The sequence below is a fragment of the Microcebus murinus genome, chromosome 2, assembly GCF_040939455.1.
Source record: "Microcebus murinus isolate Inina chromosome 2, M.murinus_Inina_mat1.0, whole genome shotgun sequence".
Lineage (NCBI taxonomy): Eukaryota > Metazoa > Chordata > Mammalia > Primates > Cheirogaleidae > Microcebus > Microcebus murinus.
Window position 1 is genome coordinate 118,828,942 of NC_134105.1, and position 22,794 is coordinate 118,851,735.

At 43.6% G+C, this 22,794-nt stretch overlaps 1 protein-coding gene across 1 annotated transcript; it reads left to right on the plus strand.

Annotated features, from left to right (window-relative positions):
• Window positions 1–1,202: 1,202 nt before the first annotated feature.
• On the plus strand, window positions 1,203–9,129 carry FASLG (Fas ligand). The gene is made up of 4 exons (XM_012765118.2): window positions 1,203–1,816; window positions 2,404–2,449; window positions 6,473–6,529; window positions 7,789–9,129. Exons 1-4 carry the CDS (start codon window positions 1,478–1,480, stop codon window positions 8,181–8,183), a joined length of 837 nt encoding a protein of 278 aa, XP_012620572.2. The 5' UTR covers window positions 1,203–1,477; the 3' UTR covers window positions 8,184–9,129.
• The last annotated feature ends 13,665 nt before the right edge of the window (window positions 9,130–22,794 follow it).

A 22,794-nucleotide genomic window follows, 5' to 3' on the forward strand; every position in this document is an offset into this window, starting at 1 on the left:
TGGCCAGTTAAATATTGGGAGAGAGGAAAAGAAAGGAGCTGAAGCTGTCACCAGAAAGTGACCTCAGCAGAAACAGGCTGCATGGGGGCGGGATGGGGTGGGCAGAGTGTAGCAGGGAGATGATATGTTTGGTGTTGGTTTAGTACAGGTGAGAGAGCCAGGATGATAGTCACAAAAATCTCAAAGCATCATACAAAAACTAATGAAATTTGAAAAGTAGAGCTCTCCAATAAGGGGAAAATAGGGATTTATGGGGAGTTTATATGGTTTATAGGGGAGAATGATTGGGACTGATGCTGAGTACTTGGAAGTTATTGGTGTGTAAATGGTATCTGAGGTGAGGTTAGCTCAGATAGAGTTACCAGCTTAATAAAAAGCAATCAAGCAAGCATACTTAAATTTGAATTTCAGATAAACAATTTTTTAGTATATTCCATGAAATGTTTAGGACATATTTATCCTAAAAATTACTTATTGTTTATATGAAATTCAAATGTAACTGGGCACCATATATTTCATCTGGCAGCCATGACAGGGGCTCAAACAGAAGTGCCTGCAGGGCCAGGCATCTCTCCCGGGCTGGTGGGAGAGCCCCGGGAGACTGGTGCACATGCATGTCACTCTCGGAGCAGCTGCCACCCAGCTTCGGCTGATGGGGTTTGCAGAGATGGCCTCGAGGGTATCTAATATTGTAATGTTTCAAAACAGAATAGAAATATATATATTTTAACATGGACTGTCTTGATTTTAAAAAGTGGGCCACCAGTTGAAAGTAAAATATTGTGAAGTACAAAAAAAGCAGGTCTATGGTTTCCACAAGGCATATGGGCCACCGGTTTGCTAGCTCCGACCTGATATGTAGAGTGGGTGGGGCAGGGTTTTGACCTGTGCATTATGGTGATTTGCAATGTCAGAGTAAAGCGTACCTGGGTGCGGGAAAGGGTTAGTGGCAGGGGATGATTTCCTTGTGCAAAGGGTAAGAAGTGGGAGGGACATCTCTGGCCGTGACCCCCTGGTCTCGCCCCTCTGTGCCTGAGCATGCCTCCCTGGCCCCCTGGGCAGCCTCTCATGCCCACAGGGCCACGCCCAGGCTGACTTGCCCTGCAGGACCCGGGGAAGGCGGGCACAGCCTGCCAGCCTTTCAGGCAGCGCAGCGACAGCAAGTGAGGCTTCGAGGGCTTTCATCAGAAAATTGTGGGTGGAAACTTCCAGGGGTTTGCTCTGAGCTTCTTGAGGCTTCTCAGCTTCAAAGTGAGTGGGTGTCTCTCTGAGAAGCCGAAACAGACAGAACGAAAGAGAGAGCAGCGAGAGAGCACGCGAGAGAGGTGTTTCCCTTGGCTATGGAAACTCTATAAGAACCAGCCGGGCTCCCTTCTCTTGAGCAGTCAGCAACAGGCGTCCCGGCCCTGATCCTCCAGCCTCCACCGGACTGAGAAGTAAAACCGTTCGCTGGGGCTGGCCCGAGCCACTGACGGCCATGCAGCAGCCCTTCAGTTACCCGTATCCCCAGGTCTACTGGGTGGACAGCAGTGCCAGCTCTCCTTGGGACCCTCCAGGCTCAGTTCTCCCCTGCCCGACCTCTGTGCCCAGAAGGCCTGGTCAAAGGAGGCCGCCGCCGCCACCACCCCCGCCCCCGCCCCTGCCACTGCCGCCGCTGCCCCCACTCCCACTGCCACCCCTGAAGAAGAAGAGGGACCACAGCACAGGCCCGTGTCTCTTTGTGATGTTTTTCATGGTTCTGGTGGCCCTGGTTGGACTGGGGCTGGGGATGTTTCAGCTCTTCCACCTGCAGCAGGAGCTGGCGGAACTGCGACAGGTAAGCCTGCCTGTGCTCGCCGCACCCTGGCGCCACCGGGCGAGCGCAGCTCTGCCGCAGGGGGGTGGAGGGTGCGTGTGGCCCACGGGGACCACTGTCTGGCTTGCAAAGTGCTTCTTCCATCCTTTTTTTTCTATCTTCCAGTGAATTTTTCTAGTCATTCTATTCTATAGGCAGAGAAATAGAGGAATATTTTCTATCTTGTAAATGCAAAATAGAAATAGAAATTCTACAAAATAGAATATTTTCTATCTTGCAATGAATCAGAGCCAACCAGTTCTTCCTTTCTCAGTTGTCCACTCAGTTTTTGAACCACTTACTGCCTCATAGCTAGTGATTCAAGGAATAAAAAGACTTTGAGTCTTGGTTAGAAGTAAATGTGTTCAAATGACTGAAGTAAATCTTCAAAAATACTTAAAAATATTGATGCCTTTCCAAATCTCAAAACTAAGGAACAGTGAGGCACAATTGCTTGGCCAAAGGCAGAGTTAGAAAAAGTTCCCAATAATTTGGATTCTCTTCCTATGCTTCCTTTGCCTAAAAAACTTCTTATTTATGATGCATCTTTTCTCTTTTTCTTTTGCTAGTCTCTCCACCAAAGGCACACAGCATCATCGCTGGAGAAACAAATAGGTGAGTCCTTTTATGCATGTACTTTGAGTTCCCAAAGATAACCCTCAACACTGACCCATGCTGGTAGAGTGCCTGGTATTCTGTCCCACGCTTGGGCTTATACTGTGAGAGGAATCCTGGCTAATTCTGAATCTCTGGTCAATATGGTTCCTTGAGTTACCTTGAAATATGAAATGAACTTAATTGCTCAAAGTCAGTGTAGCTGAGCACTGCGCACAACTCAAAATCATTTCCACTTGGCTTTGGAAAGAGACACACACATACAACCCTGGACTCTTGCCCCCTGGGCCGCTGGCTCCAGGCCCGACCCCTTCCACAGGGATCCTGGGCCTGGCGCTCATGCCAGGGGCTGTAACTCCTGGGAAGAGAAGGTGAACATGAAGGAAAGTGAGGGCAGAGAGAGCTGTTTGTGGGGAATGTCCTCTCCTCTGTTAAACTCTCTGAAAGAGATTACTAAAGAGTCAAGCTTTATTTTTAAAATATTTTATGGCTATAACTGAACTTTTAAAAAGTGGACAATCGCCTACATGAGGAGGGTTCTTTTGAAGTCACTGTGAAGCTTAGGGGAGGACTGTAGCTGTTATTCAAAGGATTGTTCAGCTTCACCCACAGTCAGGAGCTACCTACCTTTGATAACAAAGTAAAATCCTTTGTATGAGACCAACACAGGAAGAAGATGAAATGTTGAACACTGACCTCGTGAAATCTCAGAGCATAGTTTTGGAAACTGTGGGAAGAGATTTTAGGATATGCTTCATTTGTGTTAAACTAAGATTCATTGAATTTTTAAAGTTGGAAGGGAGCTTAGAGTGTGTCTGATCCAGCCACTTCATTTTTCAGAAGGGAACAAAACACCAGATAGATTAGAGATGCCCAAGACCCCTGGTATGGAACTGGGGCTAGAAGCAGCATGGCCTCTAGACGCCTCGTCACCTGCAGGGCTTTCCAGTACCTGGACAGGTGCCTCATGAAAAGAGGAAACTCCTGTTTCTCTGCAGTGGCCATGGCGTGAGAAATAAGTGAAAAGCAGGATATCTCTGCAAAGACAATAGGTAAATCTCATCTTCAGACACTCAGAAGAAAACAGCCAGCAGCATTGCCCATCCGTGTGGTGGGGCCTGGTCTAGTCTATCAGGATGTGCCTACCATAGTGTCCCCATCTGCCTACTGTCCTAGCTTTCGTAGGAGCCATCGCTGGGATGTTCTGGTCTCTAGTTCTGGGTCCAAGTCCCTAAGTGCTAGAAAGTCCATATGTACACAAGCAGAGTGGAAATATTTGTTAGAGAAATGAAGCCTCTGGAGGATTTAAAAAATAAAATCCCTTTGAAAATCAGTGGAATGTGGCTGGTCAGACAGGTCCCTAATTACTCATCTTTCACCCACTCTCTGGAGTTATTTTAGTGATTAAAAGTCAAATGAACAGATGAGTCAGTTCTACCTACCCTAGTAAATAACTGTCTTCCCCAGGTCAACCCAGAGGAATTGGTGAATTATCACATGGAAATTAAATTAGTAACTTTGCTAAAAAGATAAGCAATACAAATTAAAAGAAGGAGTTACCTATTTTTATCCATCAAATTAGTAAAGAGTAAAAATAAAAACCCAGATTGGCAAAGATATGACAGAAAAGCTCCTGCTTAAACTTTAGTTTCTGCTGGTGTGCATGTAGGTTAATATAGCTTTTCTGAAGAGCAGTTTGGAAGTACATATGAAAAGCTTGAAACTGTTAGCTTACCTTTAATTTCATCACTAAGCATTTACTTTAACAATCAGAGATGTGCTTGTAGATTTTATACATAAAGATGTTCATCACATTCTTGTAAAGCTGTTTATAATGAACAATTCAGAAGAAACTTAAATGCCTCATACTAGAAGAGTAGTTAAATATGCTACAGCGTATTCAGATGACAACATAATATGCAGCAATTAAAAACCAGGTACCAGGACATTTAATGCCACGGGGATTGTGCTCTTTCTATTGCCAGATAAAAAGACAAGTTAGGGTATGTTTCATTTCATACTGACTATGTAAGCACACAGGCATATTCTTATATTCTTAGAAAGAAACGACAACAGTGCTAACAGTGATTTTTCTTTGGGAGGTACTATTATGGATTATTTTCACTTTCTTATTTGCTTCTTTTTACATTTTCCACTTTTTGCACAGTTCACAAAATGAATCTTTCATTCTTTCCTTCGTTCGCAAGGGTTCTTGGAGAGCTGGCTATGTGCAAGACTAGGTGTTGGGTGAAGACTGAGAGCGCCAAGGGGGCCTGTCCTCACGGAGCTTTTAGTATGGAGGAGGAGATAAACAAAAGCAAGCAAATAACATAACTTCAAATTGTGCTAACTGTGACCCCCCAGCGGTCCGGAGTGTCCCCGCTGAGGAGGTGCGGTTTCCGCAGCCGCCGGCCAGGAGCTGCGCGCATGTGCGGTGGAGAGGGTGGGGGATGGGAAGCGTTCCAGCCCGAGAAGGGCGCGTGCTGAGACCCTGGGGCAGGAAACCGGCACCGCCAACATCCAGCATCTATTTCCAGTCTGTTCCCAGCATTTACGCGGCAGAAGCTTTTTGCGCGAGAGCCTTCTGTGAGAAGAACGGCGCCCCGGGCTCTGCGAGGACGCGCAGGGGCGCGGCGTGCGGTTCTGCCGCGCTTCCTGTCAGCGCTTGGGCCGCCGCCAGGCCAGCTGCTGGGCGGCGTGTGGTGCGGGAACGCAGGAGGGCTCAGTTTTGCCCTTCCTGTTCTCTAACCCCTCATTCGTGGTGGGTCGTCGCGGGTGGCTAGCGAGGTCAGGGTCACTCAGGTAGTGTTCGGAGTGGGCCGGCCTCGCGCGCTGTGCGAGTTTCACGGCTCGTCGCGAGCCTGCCCTAGACCAGCACCTTCTGTGAGTCTTGCTCGAGTGCTTCAGTCGGCTCTAGCTAAGTGGTAGGTAGCCTCTCCAGATATTTGAAGCCAGAGCAGTAGTGTCTGTTTTGAGAACTATTGTCTGTTTTAATTCCTTCCATTTAATTTGGCAAACGTTTGCTAGCACCATGCCCTGTGTTAGAAACTGGGCTAAAAGCGCTGGTGAATTCACCACACAGCAAGGAACGTGCCCTCATCTAAAGGGAACCACTTACACACCTGCTGCAGAGAAGGGGAGTCAAACTGACAAGGGCGGGGAGGATGGAGTGACCCTAGGTTTCAAAAGAGAAGAACATGTTTGATTAAAAAGGCCTGGGAGTGTTTCCCAGAGAACGTGGTGTTTTAGATGGTCCTCACAGGACTGTTAGGAGTTTGGCACCGAGGTCGGATTGGGAGAATGTTCTGGGCAGGAGGCTCAGAGGCAGGGCAGTGGGGTGTGTTCAGCTGCAGAGCTCCCGTCGTGTGGCAGTGTCCCCTGTGAGTGAGTGGGGAAATGAGCTGGGCAGACGGGCTGCGACTGCATGTTCAGTGAGGAGCCAGTAAAGGTACTTGAAGTCTCAGTGTTACCAGGTGATTGTTTGAGGCCTTTGGATAATTAATTTGGGGTAGATTGTAGCCTCTGTCCTGCAGAGTCCAAGGGCCAGCAGGGCCAGAGTGGGTAGAGCCCTGGATTTGGAGTTGGGAGACCGGAGTGTTGGTCCTACCTCTGACACTGAGTAGCTGGGTCTTCTTGGACCAGCCTTCCAACTTCTAAGCTCATTTTGTGATCTATAAAGTGGGACAGTAATCCCCACCTCAAAGGGTTGTGGCGAGTTCTAAATGCAGTAACTGATACAACAGCTCTTTATGAATCAATGTTTATATTAATTATGTTCTATTGTAAGTTTATAATTTATGCATATGTCTAATGTCTATTTTAATTTGGTTTATTTTTTACTTCTCTGTTTCTAAAATATAGACTGCTGTGAGTCCTACAGGTTGGATTTGCATGATTAGTATGTATAGACTATTGCCATTTATGGTTTTAAAATATATTTTTTAATGGTGAGATTTAGAGTCCCACCAAAATAATAGTTGCTGTCTCGTTTTTACATATATCTTTCGTCTTTCCATGATATAGGCAACCCCAGTCCACCTTCTGAAAAAAAGGAGCCAAGGAAAGTGGCCCATTTAACAGGTCTGTATGTGGATGGTACAGGTGGGGGCTGGGAAGGCTTTTGGCAAAAGGCAGAATGGCTGGCTAGTTATTTTCCATTACCAGGCTCTGAGGGAGTTGTTACTTTCCAGTGACAGTGTTTAGAACCCAAGAATACTCACATCTTTATAGTCAGGTCAATCTTACAAACATATTTTGAGCCCCTACTCTGGGAAAGGCCCTCTTCTAAAACTGGAGACCTGGAGCTGATTGTGACATGATCCCTGCCCATAAGAAGTTCTTCAGTCATTCCAAAGACCTTCAGGGGATTTGGGGCATAGGTCCAGGAGGTTAGAGCTGAAAGAGTGGGGAATGAGAAACCACTTTAGTCAGTGCTGCTTTGGTTTTTTGGAAGAGCTTCACTCTGCTTTGTCCAAGAGTAGAAATAGGAGTGAGAGGGGAGACGCAGGCCTGGCACTCGTGGACTGTCAGTGTATGGTCGTAGAGTGGAGTGAAGTGGTTTGCTAGCAATATGGTAGGTGCGCTCCCACTGTAAGCTTCAGAAATAACTGGGAAGTGGATAAATGTCATAGAAAGTGGGGTACCACTGTCCCTGGAATTATTTAGGCAGAGACTATAGAATGATCCAGCCAAATCAATAGACACTTGTTCAGTACCTGCTGTGTGTCAAGATCTAGAGACATGGAAATTAGTACTACATAGTTCCTGTCTCCAAAGAACTTGAAGTCTAATAGGAAGAGACAGGCACAAGGTGATGATTTCAGTACTGCAGAGTTCTCTGATTAAGGTATGCACATAATACTGTGAGAATACAATGGAAAGGGGATTTTAGCCCAAATTCAGGGGCTGAAGTATCCCTATTGTAGGTGAGAAGATGGACCAGATGATCTCTAAGATGCTTCCCAACTTGGGAACTTTCCTTGGATTTGGTTTTTCCTCAAAACCTAGCAGTTTTTGTGCTAGTTCTGAGAACTATAAAATCTTTGTTCCAGAGAGCTAAAATTATTTCAATAATTTCTCACTGCAATTGATTAGGGGTATATATTATTGTTTCGGTTGTGTGGGTGATAAAATTGAGGCATGTAATTCAACAAAGGAATTGTTGAAGGAATTCAGTGATGGATCGGGTTCTGATCCGTCAGCCAGTTCTATATGGGCTGTGATATTCTGAGTAAAACATTTGTTCATGGAAGGGTCCAGAGTTTTGCCTTAGGAACTTAGTTTGTCGAATGAAATGCATGAGCATTCCTGGATGAAAGCTCCTCTCTGATTTATTTCAGGCAAGCCCAACTCAAGGTCCATGCCTCTGGAATGGGAAGACACCTATGGAATTTCTTTGATCTCTGGAGTGAAGTATAAGAAGGGTGCCCTTGTGATCAATGACACTGGGCTGTACTTTGTGTATTCCAAAGTGTACTTCCGGGGTCAATCCTGCAACAACCAGCCCCTGAGCCACAAAGTCTACATGAGGAACACCAGGTACCCTCAGGATCTGGTGATGATGGAGGGGAAGATGATGAACTACTGTACTGCCGGGCGGATGTGGGCCCGTAGCAGCTACTTGGGGGCAGTGTTCAATCTCACCAGTGCCGATCATTTATATGTCAATGTGTCTGAGCTCTCTCTGGTCAATTTTGAGGAATCTAGGACATTTTTTGGCCTATATAAACTCTAAGAAAAGCTCTTTTCTTAGATTGGATTCTCTCCATTACAGTTCCTTGCTAGACACAAGGCAATGGATTCTCTCCATTACAGTTCCTTGCTAGAGGCACTGAGAATATTGTCTTGAATGAGGGTCTTCTTAAGCCTATTTGAGGTCAAGAAAGAAGACATGAATCTAGAGGACCTTGAGACCACAGGGTCCAGCAGCTCTGCAGCTCCTCATCCCGGCTAAGGGCCATGAGGCAGACAGGAGGAGGAATGTGACTGAAGAACACAAAACTTTGGGCTGCCATGTGAAGACACAGAGGCACGGAAAAGCCTCTGCTACCAGGTGTCTACACTCATCGTACGTGGCCGGGAACATTTTGGCATATGGAAAAGAACACCTTTTAACTCACCTCTCAGGTGGGTCTACCTGCTACCTCAGATACATGGTTGTGACATGAGTGTATAAGGGATGGAAAAGGAGGACAAGGCTTGCACAATAAGCTAATGAGACTGTGGGAGGCCAGTGCCTCACTGGCATCATCTTCACTTCTACATAAATGCATGGGCTGAGCCATCATGTGATGCTAACGGAGAAGCAAGAAGGATCTTTTGGGGACTCGGTCCATTTCCTACACAGACTCTGTATTTCCAGTGCCATTGTCAGGGTGTGTGTGTGTGTTTGTGTGTGAGTGTGTGTGTGTGTATGAGACTAAAGAGTCACATAAGTAGAGAGAATGTGGATATTGTGAAGTCCATGTTTGGAAATTATGGGTTGCATTTGGGGGTAGATTTTGAATGCTTCTTGGTATCCAACTCTAATAGTCTTCAAACATTGTCAGCTACTGATGCTGTTTTCTTATAATATAGTCAATATTTATATACATTTTGTGTGTTTTTAATGAAAAATGTAATAAAAATTGTATTTTTGCATATAGATAAATATTGTGAATAACATTTTTAGAATTCACTCAGATTTGAATTTTTTGCTTATTATTTCTGTCTTCCATGGTTTCTTCATTCGTTATGACTTCAGATCACTTTAAGAAGAGTTTACTGGGGTAAGAAGAACTATGAAGAAAATCTTTCCATCTTTGCCAGGCCTTCCTCCTTGCTATATATTCTCTTCCTCTCCACCTCCCAGAGTTTCCATTACCAATATTATTACCAGTGTTAAGCTTACCCAATTTTCCATAGATTTGATGACAACTTGTCTCTCCCTGGGGGCAGAGCCATGGCATAGTAGAAAGGGCACAGAATTTGGACTAAAAACCTTAGATTTGAATCTTTATTCTTCCACTTGCCGACTATGCGATCTCTGAACAGGTCACTCGACCTTTCTTGGGCAAAAAAGAGCTAATATGTACAAAAGTATCAGACACATAGTAGAGCATCAGAAAATGGCATCTACCATTACTAACAAGCCACTCTATCAGGGGCACTTCATTCTCCAGAGGGAGCCACTGCTATGTGGGATCCACTTAAATACTTGGTTTCTTGCCGTCTTGTGCTTGCCACTTACAGTGACTTTTTCTTATTTTCTTGAACTACTGTTTATGATGGCTTCTCCCTGGACTTTGTTATCATTAGAAATGGCAATGTTTCCTTTAGAATTTGATTTCAGATGTTGTGTTTTCCAACATCACCCCCTATTACTCCAGCTCAATTGGTCTAACATTTTCTTTCCTGAAATACTAGTTTTTAAACATTGAGACCTCTAATTAATAAACTCTGTTATTTTCTTGTATGTCCATCAGCTCCTTCCTCATCTTCGCTCCTCTCTCTGTTCAACTTAGTTGTCATCATCTGTCCTCACTATCAGTGCTTCAGAAGGACCCTCAACTCCAAAATACTCTCTTCCTCCACTGTATTCCCCTCAAAAAATTCTATTTTCTTTAAAGCTGGTAATCCTAGCAGCTGAATGCTGTTGGAGAAAACAACATCCAAGCAGGATGACTGGTTTCCTTTTATTTTTATCTGTCATCTGTTAAATTGATCAGTCAATTATTGATCTATCACTGATTTATTTTGATCTTTTGATTGACTTGAATAGATAATACATGTACATGGTATACATTTTAAAAGGACATAGAATGAAAATAAGTCCTCTTCCCACCTTGTTGCATGGCCCCATTTTTGCCCCCCGAGAGGATTATCGTCTTCTTATGTGGCCTGGAAGAGATAGTCTGTACATAAATATAATGTCACTTTACATCAGGTGTCTCAAGCTTGGCTCTATGGAAATTCTAAGCTGCATAATCTTTGCTGTGGGGCTGCCCTGTGCATGGTAGTGTATTTAGCAGCCTCCCTGCCCTCCCCCCACCAGACGCCAGTAGCACCCTCCTCTCCCAGACCTGTGACAATGAAAAAATATCTCCAGACATTGCCAAATGTCCCTGAGTGGGGAGGGGGACAAAACGTCCCTGGTTGAGAACTGTTGCTTTACACTAATGATCACAGATCTCAAATGATTATTCAACCCTGCCCAGCACCTTTTCTTCAGTTCCCTAGTAAGCACCTTTCTTCACTCTTCCAGTTATATTGTTATTTTTTTCCTCTTGTAAACCAACCTCGTGCCTTCCTCTCGTCAGGCAACCTTCCTTCTACACAAAAACACAATCCCACCTGCATCTGCATGATCTCTTCCTTACATCCAGCTACAGTGGAGGGAGAGGACAGTTTCCATGTGTCCACCAGGCTCACATTCCCTCTTCCCTACTTGGCCCCCTTTGGCATTTTCTGTCTCCTCCGAATCCTCAGACTCTGCCTGCTTATGAAATCATTTCCAGCAGTATGTACGTATGTTCGAGTACTCCCTTTTATTAAAAGACAACTCAAATTAAACCAAACAAAAACCTTTCTTTACCTTTCCTCCCTCTCCAGCCCTGGCTGCTTCCCCCCTTTCCCAAGTAGAGACGCACATCGGGGCAGACTCCATTCCCTTCCCCGGGAATGCCCCAGATTTCTCCACGGAGTTCAAATGTCGTCTCCTCAGATGTCCTGTGTACAGCCCCATCTTTTTCTCATTATTTGACTGATATTTCTTTCTTAGTAGTTATCATAACCTGTGATTAGACTACTTTTTGACCACTTTTTAAATATTTGCTTTTTTTCCACTGGAATAAGAGTTCCAATCGCAAGGCCTTTTCTACCTTGTTTATCATTCTACCCACATCACCTAACCCAGTGCCTGGCACACAGTAGGTACTCAATAAATACGTGTTGACTGAATAACCTGAACTATAAGGCAGGTGTCTCTCAGCTTGGGTTTGTGGGTATGCTTTTAGGGGTAGAGAATCTGTATCAGTGTTGGCTTCTGCATGTGTGTGAGTGTTTGTTTATCCAGCTTTGCATAGATTATCCAATAGGGGTTTGAGGCTACAGACCAAAGAAACAATAATGCATCCTAATTCATAGCGTTGGAAAACAAGAAAGAGAATCAAGGGGAACTGCCAGGTCACCAGAGCTGTAACTGTCTTTCGAAGATACTAAAAAAATAGTCGTCAAATGAATTAATCAGCTAATTCAAAGATCCAGTTGAAATGTGTCACCTGCTCGCCCTAAAATTCTTCTATTCATTCATGTGCTTTGGGTGACCAGGCTCCTGACCATGTACCTCACGGAGAATGTCAGAGAGGTATTTGTCCTCCTTTTGTCTGCTGGTCTGTATTCTCAGCCCTCTAGATGAAATCTTCCTCTTCCTGTTCCTCCCGTTTTGGCTTCAATCATCAAGTATGCCAGTTCCCAGGCCGTGAGAAGTTTGCTGGACCATTATTTTTATTTTTTTTGTCTCTGGACTCTTCTGGATAATGGTCCCAGAGCAAAGAGGGAGTGGGAAAGGGGCTGGGCCATGCTGAGATGGCCTGACACCATCAGCTAGTAGTGATACCACCTCACTTTCCCCCTCTAAGTCTGAGCTGTCCTAGGACACCTTTGGGATTTTCTGGACGTAGGATTGTAGTTTACTATGCTTCAAGTACTGATTTCATGGAAAAGGTATTGGCAGTTCCTTTAGGAAGCTTGAATTTTTTTCTGAACATCAGTTGAAACATAAGAATGTCAAAAACCCAAACCTTGTGAAACTGTTTACTGAAAATCGAACCTGCATTGTTCCTTTATGAAATGCTAAACCCAAAGTAGAACACACACACACACACACACACACACACAGTGCTTCTAGTTTAGTAGTTTGAGGTTTTCTTCCTTTTTCTCTTTTCAAAGAACTAAAAACACATTAAACTCATATCTTTTCTTAGACCCCCAGAGTGGTGACTTTGTATTCTCTGAAGTAGGTTTTGGCTTACCACAGCCTAACAGGAAAAGAGCTCTATTGTGGGGGCATCTTTTTGAAAGTGACTCATTTGAAATGATAGCTCATCGGAAGAAGAGAGTTGGAGAGCAAGCCCTGGCCCCGCAAAGCCAGAGCAGCAGCTTTCCTCAGCGGTTAAGCCCTAGACACTCCCTGGTCCTGCTCTAAGGAGGAGTGGGGCCCACATGCTAAATTACATTTTTCAAAGGGATCTGGGTAAGTTCTGGTGTTAGTAGAGATAAATTTTTACTTTGGTTTTTTTTTTTTTTTTCTTTTTCAAGTGTTTGGATCATCCAAAAACAGAATGAGGTAATCCCAGAAAAGGGGCATCAGAGCCCTATTCCCTATGGTGTTCAGACTCAGAAATAAACCCTATTCAGAAACAATATAGCCATTGCTGGTGCCAGGGACCTTGAGCATTTACTCAGAAGCCAACCAGCTATGGCAATGCAGGTAGCTAAGTGGGTAGGCTGTGCTCACAGCTCACCCGGAAGGTGGGAGAGCATCACCTCAGTGATGATTTTCTCACTGTTGTCAAAGCTTCCCCTTTACTGGGAAAATTTCTCCAGATTTCTGGTAGATCATCAGAAAAAGGGCAATGCCGATGTTCCCCCTCCCCCACTGGGAGGTGCCTTCAGCTCTACTCGGTCACTCCTTCTTCTAATTCTCCATAGAATGACATGAGCCTCCATCTCTCATTCTGTAGAAAGTCTAGTCTTCTCTCCAAGTTTTCTAGAAATCTCAGGGGAGACCCTCACTCCCTTGGGCTGTGCTTAGACTCTGGCAGTGGATGTGCCCCCAGGGTTCCTGGCGCTCCCCTGGAGGATGTCTTATTGCCCCAAGTCATTACTACCACAAGTTCTGTGTGAGAGAAAGTTAGCTGAAGGTGGGGTAATGGAAAGATATGATATTACCTTATGACACACACTTTACAAGCTACACTTGAAATTGAATGTTAGACATCACCACCATTCCCCAAATTGGCCACAAGGATATCCTTAAGTGTACCACTCAAAATTCTAGTATTTGAAGTAAGCACCAGCACTTTCATTCATTCAGTCATTCAGCAAGTGTTTATTGAATATCTACCATGTACCAAAAACTTCTCTAAGTACTATGGGCACAGTGATAAACAAAGTCCCTTATGGAGTTCTATTTTAATGGAGAGATGGTAAATAGACAATAAAAAAAGAAGCAAATATATCTAATAAGTCACGTGGTAGTAAATGCTGTGATTAATTAAGCAAGGCAAGGCTGTAGGGAGTGATGGAAGCAGGGTGATTGATAAGCTGTGAGAGAACAAGCCACATAGGCATCCAGGGAAGAGCACACCAAGCACAGAAATGGCAAGTGCAAAGTCTTAAGACCAAAAGGCAACTGGTACGTTTGAGGCCAGTGTGGTTGGATGGAGCGAGCTAAAGGGAATCAATAGAAAACAAAATTGGAGAGGTACCTGGGGGCCAAATGGTGTAGGGTCTTGAAAGCTTTGGAAAGGGGTGTGAGTTATATTCTAAGTGTGATAGAAAGCTGAGAGCAGAGAGAGACATGATGCAATTTGCAATCTAAAGAGGGACATTTTAATTGTTTATGGAGCACAGACTGTGGCAAGTCAAGACTCTGAGCTGGGAGACCAGTCAGAAGCTATTCTAGCAATCCAGGTGAGAGATGGCAGTGCCTTGTACCAGGGTGTTGGTAACAGAAGGGTTGGGATGAAGTCCTTTGGATAAGAGTAAGTTAGATTTGCTAATGGATTGGATGTGGTAGTGAGAGATGATTTTTCATCTGAGCAATGGGGTGATGTCGGTGCCGCTGACTGTGTTAGGGTTTGCTGCTGTCAGGGAGGAGGCACAGTCCGATGGGGGCAGAGAACTCTGTTTCCTGCTACATAGCCTTGGGTTTGTACCAGCAGTGAGCACATCACTGGAGAGTCAAAGGCACAGGGACAGCCAGCCTTTGGGTTCTGCATGAGGTCTGCTCACAGGCATAACTCCTCTGTAACAGCCTTAAGAAAAAAGGAAAACAGTGTGTATCAAGATTGCCATTTATAAACCTGCAGCTGCCCTAGTTGCCAAATATCACTCACCACAGATCTTGGATTCAGAAGTAATCTTAGAAATAATATCAGTTACTCTCCCTTCTAAGGTAGAAGTCCTTTTTGCCACATGGCCACCCAGCTGCTGTTTGCAAACTTCCTGGAGAAACAGGCTCACTGAACAGTAAGGAGCTCTTTTCTGCACTGGACTATATTACCCTGCAGAGAGTCCTTACATTTAATTGAAATCCTCTGTATTGTCACTTCCACATATTGGTCATAGTTTTTTTGCTGCTTGACACTCCTATTGTATTTTATAGGGTATAAAAGTCTCTTATGCACCTCATCTTGTGCAAATTTCACTAACAATCCTGTAAGGTAAATTGTGATCTTCCTCATTTCATTTATTTATTTATTTAGTTTTTTGAGACAGGGTCTTACTGTGTTGCTCTGGCTAGAGTGCAGGGGCATCATTATAGCTCACGGCAGCCTCAAACTCCTGGGCTCAAGTGATCCTACTGGATAGCTGGGACTACAGGTGTGCACCCCCATGCCAGGCTAATTTTTTCTATCTTTAGAAGAGACAGAGGTCTCACTCTTGCTCAGGGCTCAGGCTGGTCTCAAACTTTTACCCTTAAGTGTTCCTCCCACCTTAGCCTCCCAGAGTGCTAGGATTACAGGCATGAGGCGTGGCACCCAATTCTCATTTTCTACATGAAAACAACTGAAACACAGAAAAGCTATGAGCTTTGCTCAGGGTGACATAGCTAATGAATAGTGGAGCTGGCACTTCACCCTAATCAGCTAACCCTAAAAGTTATGTTTAGGGTTTCTCTATGCAAAGAGGTTTCTTAGCACTATACCTTATGTGATGGCAGTCACCAGGAGCCTCATTCCATTAATTTTTAGTGACACTTCTTATTTTACACTCATCTCTTTGCATTTCAATTTTAGTCTCACTTTGCTCAATACCCATACTCTGCACTATATAACATAAATATATATTTATATGTTTGATATCATGACCCTATAGGTAGAGGTCATGGAGTTTCAGAGTTGAGAGCTGCTCTTAGAGTCTACTTTGTTCCTGAGAGAAACTAGTTTCTCTGTCTCTGTCTCTGTCTTTTTCTTTCTTTCTATCTGTCTCTCTCTCCTGTGTTCTATCTGAATTGCCTTCATTGGCTCTCTGCCACCAATAACTTCCCAGTTTTAACAAGGGAAGAAGGAAGAAGATTGAGTGTGCGGTCATAAGGCCTGGGTTTGAGTCCAGCCTCTACTATCCAACCAGTTACGTATGTGACATAACTAAATCAATCACAGGAACACGTTGAGGGTCAACTGTCTCCTCTGTAAAACAAGGAAGCAAGTGCCTTCTCGTATGACTTTATAGGAATGTTGTTAACGCCAATGGAATGAAGCCACTTTGTGACTGGGCAATGCAGTGGAATTATATTATTCCTCAGCAACTTTCCTGATAGAGTCATTGCTAAAACATTCTTACTCGCTCTTTATATTTCCACAAAACTGATGATCCATAATCCTACCTTACATAAAATCCCATCCATAAAAATACCAATTAGAAACAACAGATAGGCAAATCTCATTCTCTGAGGTATAAAAACAACAAAAAATGCTATCTTAAATTGTCATAGCCTTTTAAACATTTTTTATACCTCTTGCTTTTTTTGCTTTTTAAAAAAAATACACACAAGAGCAGCCAGCATGTGTCAGAGTCTCGATAAATGTTAGTTGAATATACTGAATATATTTTCTGGCCCTTTTTATTCACAGCCTACCATGATTAGACAGTTTGATGTCTATTTTTTTTTTGTCCTGAAATATAGCTAAACAGTGAGAGTTAAATGTTTGACTGGGGCAGTATAACACTTAAACTCACTGTTACCCTTATATACAGCCAAACGTGTCACTCAACCCAGGGCCATCTCAGGAGAGGTGCACTGCTGAGGGCACCCCCTCCCCCGGGGGGCTTGCTACAGAGGCGAAAGAACTTGGTTCTTACGTCACAGTCCAGGCTTTTGGTGGGTGGACCACTTCAAAGACAATGTGAGTTGAAGTAGAAGACACCCTTGATGCATGTTATCGAGTTTTTAAAGTGTCCACACTGTAAGACATCATATGCAAGATGGGAACCTTTGCCAAGGAGACCTGACCATCAGATAGGTATCTATTGGCATCTCAAATGTTTCTCTGGGCCAGGATCTTTGAGTTTCCTTTGGTTTAGGGCTCAGTTTTCGCACACACTCCACTCCTGCACCACTTCCAGTCTGTGGAAGGGAACTTGGTGCACATTTTCTGGAAGGAAAAGCTCTAGAAGTTGTTCTTGATCGGAAGAGAAGGTTGCTGGAAGTTTCAGGAAGCTTCAAAGAAGCTTTTCCCTGGCCTTGCATAAATGAACTAAGATTCTAGACCTTTGCAACTGAGATTAAAGATTGTGGATTATAGAGACACTGGGATTCCGGTAACATGAGATGTGTTTGTTCTTCCACACCCCAACTTCATTGAGAGGAGATGACAGTTTTGACTAGATGGTGAGAAAGAGACACAAAGGTGTTAAACAGAACTCTAAAGTGTGAGCTACAAGGGAAGACTTCTCTCAGACCTCAACATCTTCTTTGCATCTGTTGGGTGGGTGGTATTCTGGCTTCTAAGAAATTCTGGAGGCCTTGGCAGGGGTCTAGGAGGGGTGGTGAAGAGAAGAACGCCATGCAGGGGACTAGGATGCTCATATTTCTTTTAGTGCTCTGTTCTAGGATTCCCCGATGTTGTTGACTAGGCAGGCCGCTTAGCACTTCCTAACTTTCCACAGGAACAGAAGATTGCTTCTATTCCAGAAGGGAGCGCAGTCAGTGGGGCGAGGTGGCCAAGTAGCTGGATTCACTTTTGAAAGCAAGATGAGTATGGGCATGTTTTTTCTGTCCTCCTGCCAAGTTTACATTTATGGCTCACTAGATGGGTAGGACTCTCAACTTTTTATTTAAAATTAATGGGGCACTTATCACAAGACTTATTCTTGCCCTGAGTCAAATTCTGAAGTAGATGAATAGCAATAATAGTTTATAATACTCCTGTCTCAGCTTCCTGAGTAGCTGAGATTAGAGGCGAACACCACCACGCCCGACTATTTTTTCTATTTTTGTAGAGATGAGATCTTGCTATTGCCCATGCTGGTCTCAAATTCCTGGGCTCTAGCGATCCTCCTGCCTCCTGCATCGGCCTCCCAAAATGCTAGGATTACAGATATGAGCCACTGTGCCTAGTCACTTTTGATTGGCTGTGTCTGCATAGACCATGTACATTATAACTTTCAATGGATATTGTCAAACTGCTCTCTAGAAGTTGTACCAATTTACATTCCCAGCCACATAGTGCCTTTTCTCTATATTATATGCACTATCCTATATCATCATTTGTAAAAATTTTTCATAATACTGGCAGGCAAAAAAAATGATCTCTTACTATAATTTGCACTTTAAAAAAGTTTGAGAAGTTGAAAATTTTATTTTTAGTTTTATTTATTGCCATTTGTAATTATTCTCCAGTGAATTACATAGTATAATTTATTCTTTAAAAAATTAAGCTGTTGTCTTTTTGTTACTGATTTATGACAGCTCTTTATATGGCATGAATAAACTCTTTATCTGTCACATGCATTACAAATGTTTCCTCCCACTGTGTACCCTGCCTGTTAACTTTTTCCATGTAGAAATGTTTAATTATTTTGGAGCAAATTTGTTGTTTCCTTTATGGCCACACTTAGACTTACCTCACCCTATGGTTACAAATATATTCTTCTCTATTTTCTTCTAATATAAAGTTTTTGTGATGTTTTAACTCCATAATATATTTAAAAATCTATTTTTCTTATAATGGGAGGTAGGTAGTAAGCTTAATTTTTTCAAAATAGTTAACTGATAATATAAATATTTGAAATGACAGTGCTTTCTTAGACTAAGCTTCCCTCTATGGTTGGATTTAGTGTCTTTGGCAACTTTTGTATATTTACTCTTTATATAGACTTTATAATCAACTTGTCAGATGCTCTTCTCTTCTTCCTACTTCTTTGACATATTCTGTTGGACTTTTGATTAGAATTACATGGAATTTATTATAATTTAATTTGGGGGGAATTGGACTGCTTTACACTGTAAAGTCTACCTTTCTGGGAAAATATAGTATGAGTCAGCACTGATTTAGGTTGCCTTATATTCCTTCAGAAAAATCGTAGTTTTCTTTACTTTGGTTTTGTGCATTTCTTAATTTTCCTATATTCCTATATCATTTATAGTTTTATAACCCCTTATAAAATAAATGTGCTAGATTAAAACACTTGGATTATGTTTTTTCTCTTATTCCTTGATGTCTTCCATCTCCTTGAACTCAAACCATCCAACACTGCTGTCTCAAAGGGTCTTGTCTCAGGTCGCCATCCGTAAGTACGTAAAAAAAGTCAGCTGTTAGCTGAGGTTCTGGCTGACAGTTGGGAAGTTTACTGAAAGTTCATTTCTTATTTTATGTGCCTTCAGATTGAGTCCTCTGTTTCCCCTGCTCTGCCTTGCCCCTTGCAGGCTGTGTGTTCTGGGCTCTGGAGGCTCTGGTGGGAGATGGGAGGCCAGAGGGAAGGAGGAGCCTGGAGCTTCTCTCCCTTCCCTCTGACTCATGTGGCGGCTCCACCAGCAGCCGCAACCGCTCGGTGACTCTACTCCTGCCTGGCCGGCAGCTTTGGTTCCAGCCCCTGCAGTGGCCACTGGGTTTCAGTACCCGCATCTCCTTCTTTTGTCTGCCAGGCTCCCGGGGCAGTGGTGCCCCCACGGTCTCCATTGCCGTCTCTGCTCTCCAGCCACTTGTGCAGGAGCTGCTATTTTAAACACTTACAGCGGTGTCTTTTTTTTTTTTTTTTCCTGGTTGGACCCTGACTGATACACATGTTTTCATAGTTTTGAATTCAGAAAGACGTCAAATGAATTTTTAAAAAAGTCTACACAGCATATGGCACGATTAGGTCTACCAGGAGAATTGCAGGTAGAAGAGACATTGTGGGGCTGAGATCCTGCACTGGAGGGCAAGGGGGAGGGGAAGAAGCAGGTGTTGGTAAGGAGGGTAGAGAGGAGAAACTCACAGTAATTTACACCCAATTTATAATCGTGGCCATTCTAGGTACTTTCTAATAACAATCTTGCTTTATTATGATGATGTAAATTCTAATGCAAATGGATATTATCATAGATAATATTATAATAGATATTATTTCCATTTTTGCAGATGAGAAAACACAGATGCGTGCACACACAGTCATATTGTACAGTAAGTGATCAAGCTGTGGTTTCGGAGCAGACCTTCTCCCTACACAGTTTTGCCTCTGAAAATCCAAAGAATTGAACACACCTCTAATAGTATATTTATAATGGTGAAATTCATATTGAACAGACTACTTTCCCCTTGTTCTCCTGTCTTCCTCTCCACACTAACCACTCCGGAGATCCAGAGGTGGCTCTTGTTGATGCTTGGTCCTTTGTCCACCTGTGGCCTGCAAAACCTTGGTCATGCACGTGAAGTCTTGCTTGATACATTATTTTAGTGATAAGTGGTTTGGTGTCTTTAAGGAAACTTATTTACTAATATTTATTTCAACTTCCTTTTTTAACATCTGCTTTTACTTGTTATCAACTCAAACTGAAAGTGGGTCAAAGTAGGGCCTGGATGTTTGGCTTGTTCACGGTAATTGAATAGGCAACATTTGCGCCGTGATCTCTTTCCACTCTTAGGGATTTCCACCTGTGTTTTTGCTGTTCCCTGCCTCAGGTGCTACGCTGCACCAGGCCAGGACGCTCCAGCTTTTTAGTCTTCATCTTTTGTCATTCATCAAAACTTACCGTTCTTGAGTTTTGTTCTCTTCCTTTGATAAAGGGAGGCAATTAAATGAGTTCAAAATTAACCCTGGAGAAAGTGTTTGGCTAAAGTATAACTTTACTCAGGTAACTTAGTGCCTTCACCCAGTTAAAATTCATTTTTGTCCTTACGAGGCTGGTAAGGGCCACTGCCAGTGGTAGGGATTATGGTGACTACAGGGGTGAGGTGGGACAGCCTTTTGGAGGGATGGGCCTTTGATTCTCCCCAGGCATGGCATTTGGCGTCTGTCTGTTCCTCCTGCCGGGGACTAGTGCAGACCTAACGAGGCTAAAGTACAGAGCACGCAGGGGGTTGAGGAAGGGAGGGGCAAGTGCTCATGAGTGTGGTCTGCTCCACTCATGGGTTGTACCCAGATCTTAGCATTTACATAAAATACAGTTTTTAAGCCATACTTTAATGCAGTCTTCAATTCCACGCAAGGTTTCTAGGGAGTTGATGGAAGAGAACACACATACAGGCATGTCTTGTAAAGTGTTGTCATACATTGGACTTGACCCAGTGATTTTATCAGGTGTCAGGATCTCTGAGCTTGACGTGCCTCCAGCAGTCCAGCCCCTGGGTGCTCACGGCTCCCTGTGTCTGAGTTGGAGATCAGCTGCGCTGCTCCAGGCACATTGCTGAGCAGCACGGAATCCCCGGCTGGGCTTCCCGTGGACTGGCCAGGGTGGACTCTGGCTTCAGACAGCCCTCCTGGTGGGAAGGCGGGAAGATGGGCAGAGGCATCAGGAATGCTACTTCCAACTCGCCTGCCAAAGCAGCCAGGCCACCGTGCTGCGGTGTCCTCTCTTTTACCTCTCAGGAGATGAAACGCTTGGACTCGAATCATTTAGAACCTCTCAGGTTTCTTCCACGTCTATGGGGCTCTGAGGGTTGGGGGTTTTGATTCCTCTTTAAGCACATGCAATTCCTCAGTATTAACAGGATGTGAAGAGAGCACTAAGAGCAGTCGGCTTCTCTTTCGTGGTGCAGCCAGGCCTCTCCAGCATTCCTGAGCCCTCAGCACTCTGGCTCCTGCCAGGGAATGGTGCAGACCTAATACGGTGGAAGTGCAGAGAATGTAGGGGCTGAGGAAGGGAGAGGAGGTGTCGTAAAGTGGCATGCTCAGCTATGTGAGGCCTCCAGTCTGTCTTGTTCACCAGGGCACCCTCAGTACCTGGCGCTGAGATGGGCACAGAGTGGGTGCTCAGTAAGTACTTGCAGAGTGAATGATGCTGAATTGTGGCAGGGAAGTTGTGAGTGTAATTGCAAACCCAAGATTACTTTCATCTTTCATCTCTGGTAGGTTGTGATATAGGTTCCATTTCCTTGGTATGTGGACTACTGACATTTCTGCTTTCAAACTGGGCATGCTGAGTTCCCTAATTCTCTAGGGCTTACCATAGAGAAGCTTCACTTACAGCTCTAGAATAAGAATACCCGACTTTTGGTGCAATGATTACAAATTGCTTAAATAACAGCTTCAGTAGCACACTGACTGCAGGCCCTTCTCATTACTTTTGTGATAATCAATGACAGAACATTATAAAAGATCTGAATTGACTTAAACCTTCCCCATTCATTTGTAACTAGAGTCTCACATTAAAAATATCTTCTGACTTTGAAAATTCTTGTATCTTGACATTTTATTTATTTATAAATCCATTTATTTAGCCAAACACTAAATAAATATTTAGGGTGCTACTCTGTGCTAAACTGGTGATACTTGAGATGCAATGGAGAAGACAACAGCCAAGTTTTCTTCTCTCATTATACCCTGGGCGTGGGGGTTCTAGTCTTCTTTTTTAACTTTCACTTTACTGCACTCATACCAGCGTCTCCCTGGTGCTTTTAACTTTGTCATGTTGTTTTCTAAGCACTGCAATACTCATGGTATAAGAGATTGTGATTTTTCCATATCATGTAATAAATGCAACTAGGAGAAGCAGGAAGCTTGGGGTTTCAGAGAAAGAGCCGTATCTTCAAACTGAAATGTATGCTTTCATACTAGCTGACTTTCCATGAGCTCATACTCTACCCCAGACAGTGGGTGCCATGTCAGGGTACCCTTGAGCCAAGTCATCCATGTACCCTCATTCATTAGCCACATCCTCCCGAACACTTCGTTGATATTTTGAGCTGTCTGCGCCACATTGGTTCCACGATGGAGCTCATATTTGAAAATAACACGAATTTTTGACTTATCCATGGTTTCAGAAAAATTGATCTAAAAACCAATTTGAAAGATGATCACAAGCCAAAGTGTGCATTTGAAAGACAATAAAAATAAAACCAGAAGTGTCAAAGTGAAATGTCAGAGATATCATCTATCAAACTTAGTACTTAAGGAAATCAGACATTTCGTACTTAATAACCTAATAGTTATAAATTAAC

Excerpts from the sequence above, each read along its gene's own strand:
- FASLG (XM_012765118.2), top strand. The coding sequence starts at position 1,478 with ATGCAGCAGCCCTTCAGTTACCCGTATCCCCAGGTCTACTGGGTGGAC. Across the intron at positions 2,450-6,472 it reads ATCGCTGGAGAAACAAATAG|GCAACCCCAGTCCACCTTCT; the intron begins GTGAGTCCTTTT and ends TCCATGATATAG. Across the intron at positions 6,530-7,788 it reads GAAAGTGGCCCATTTAACAG|GCAAGCCCAACTCAAGGTCC; the intron begins GTCTGTATGTGG and ends GATTTATTTCAG.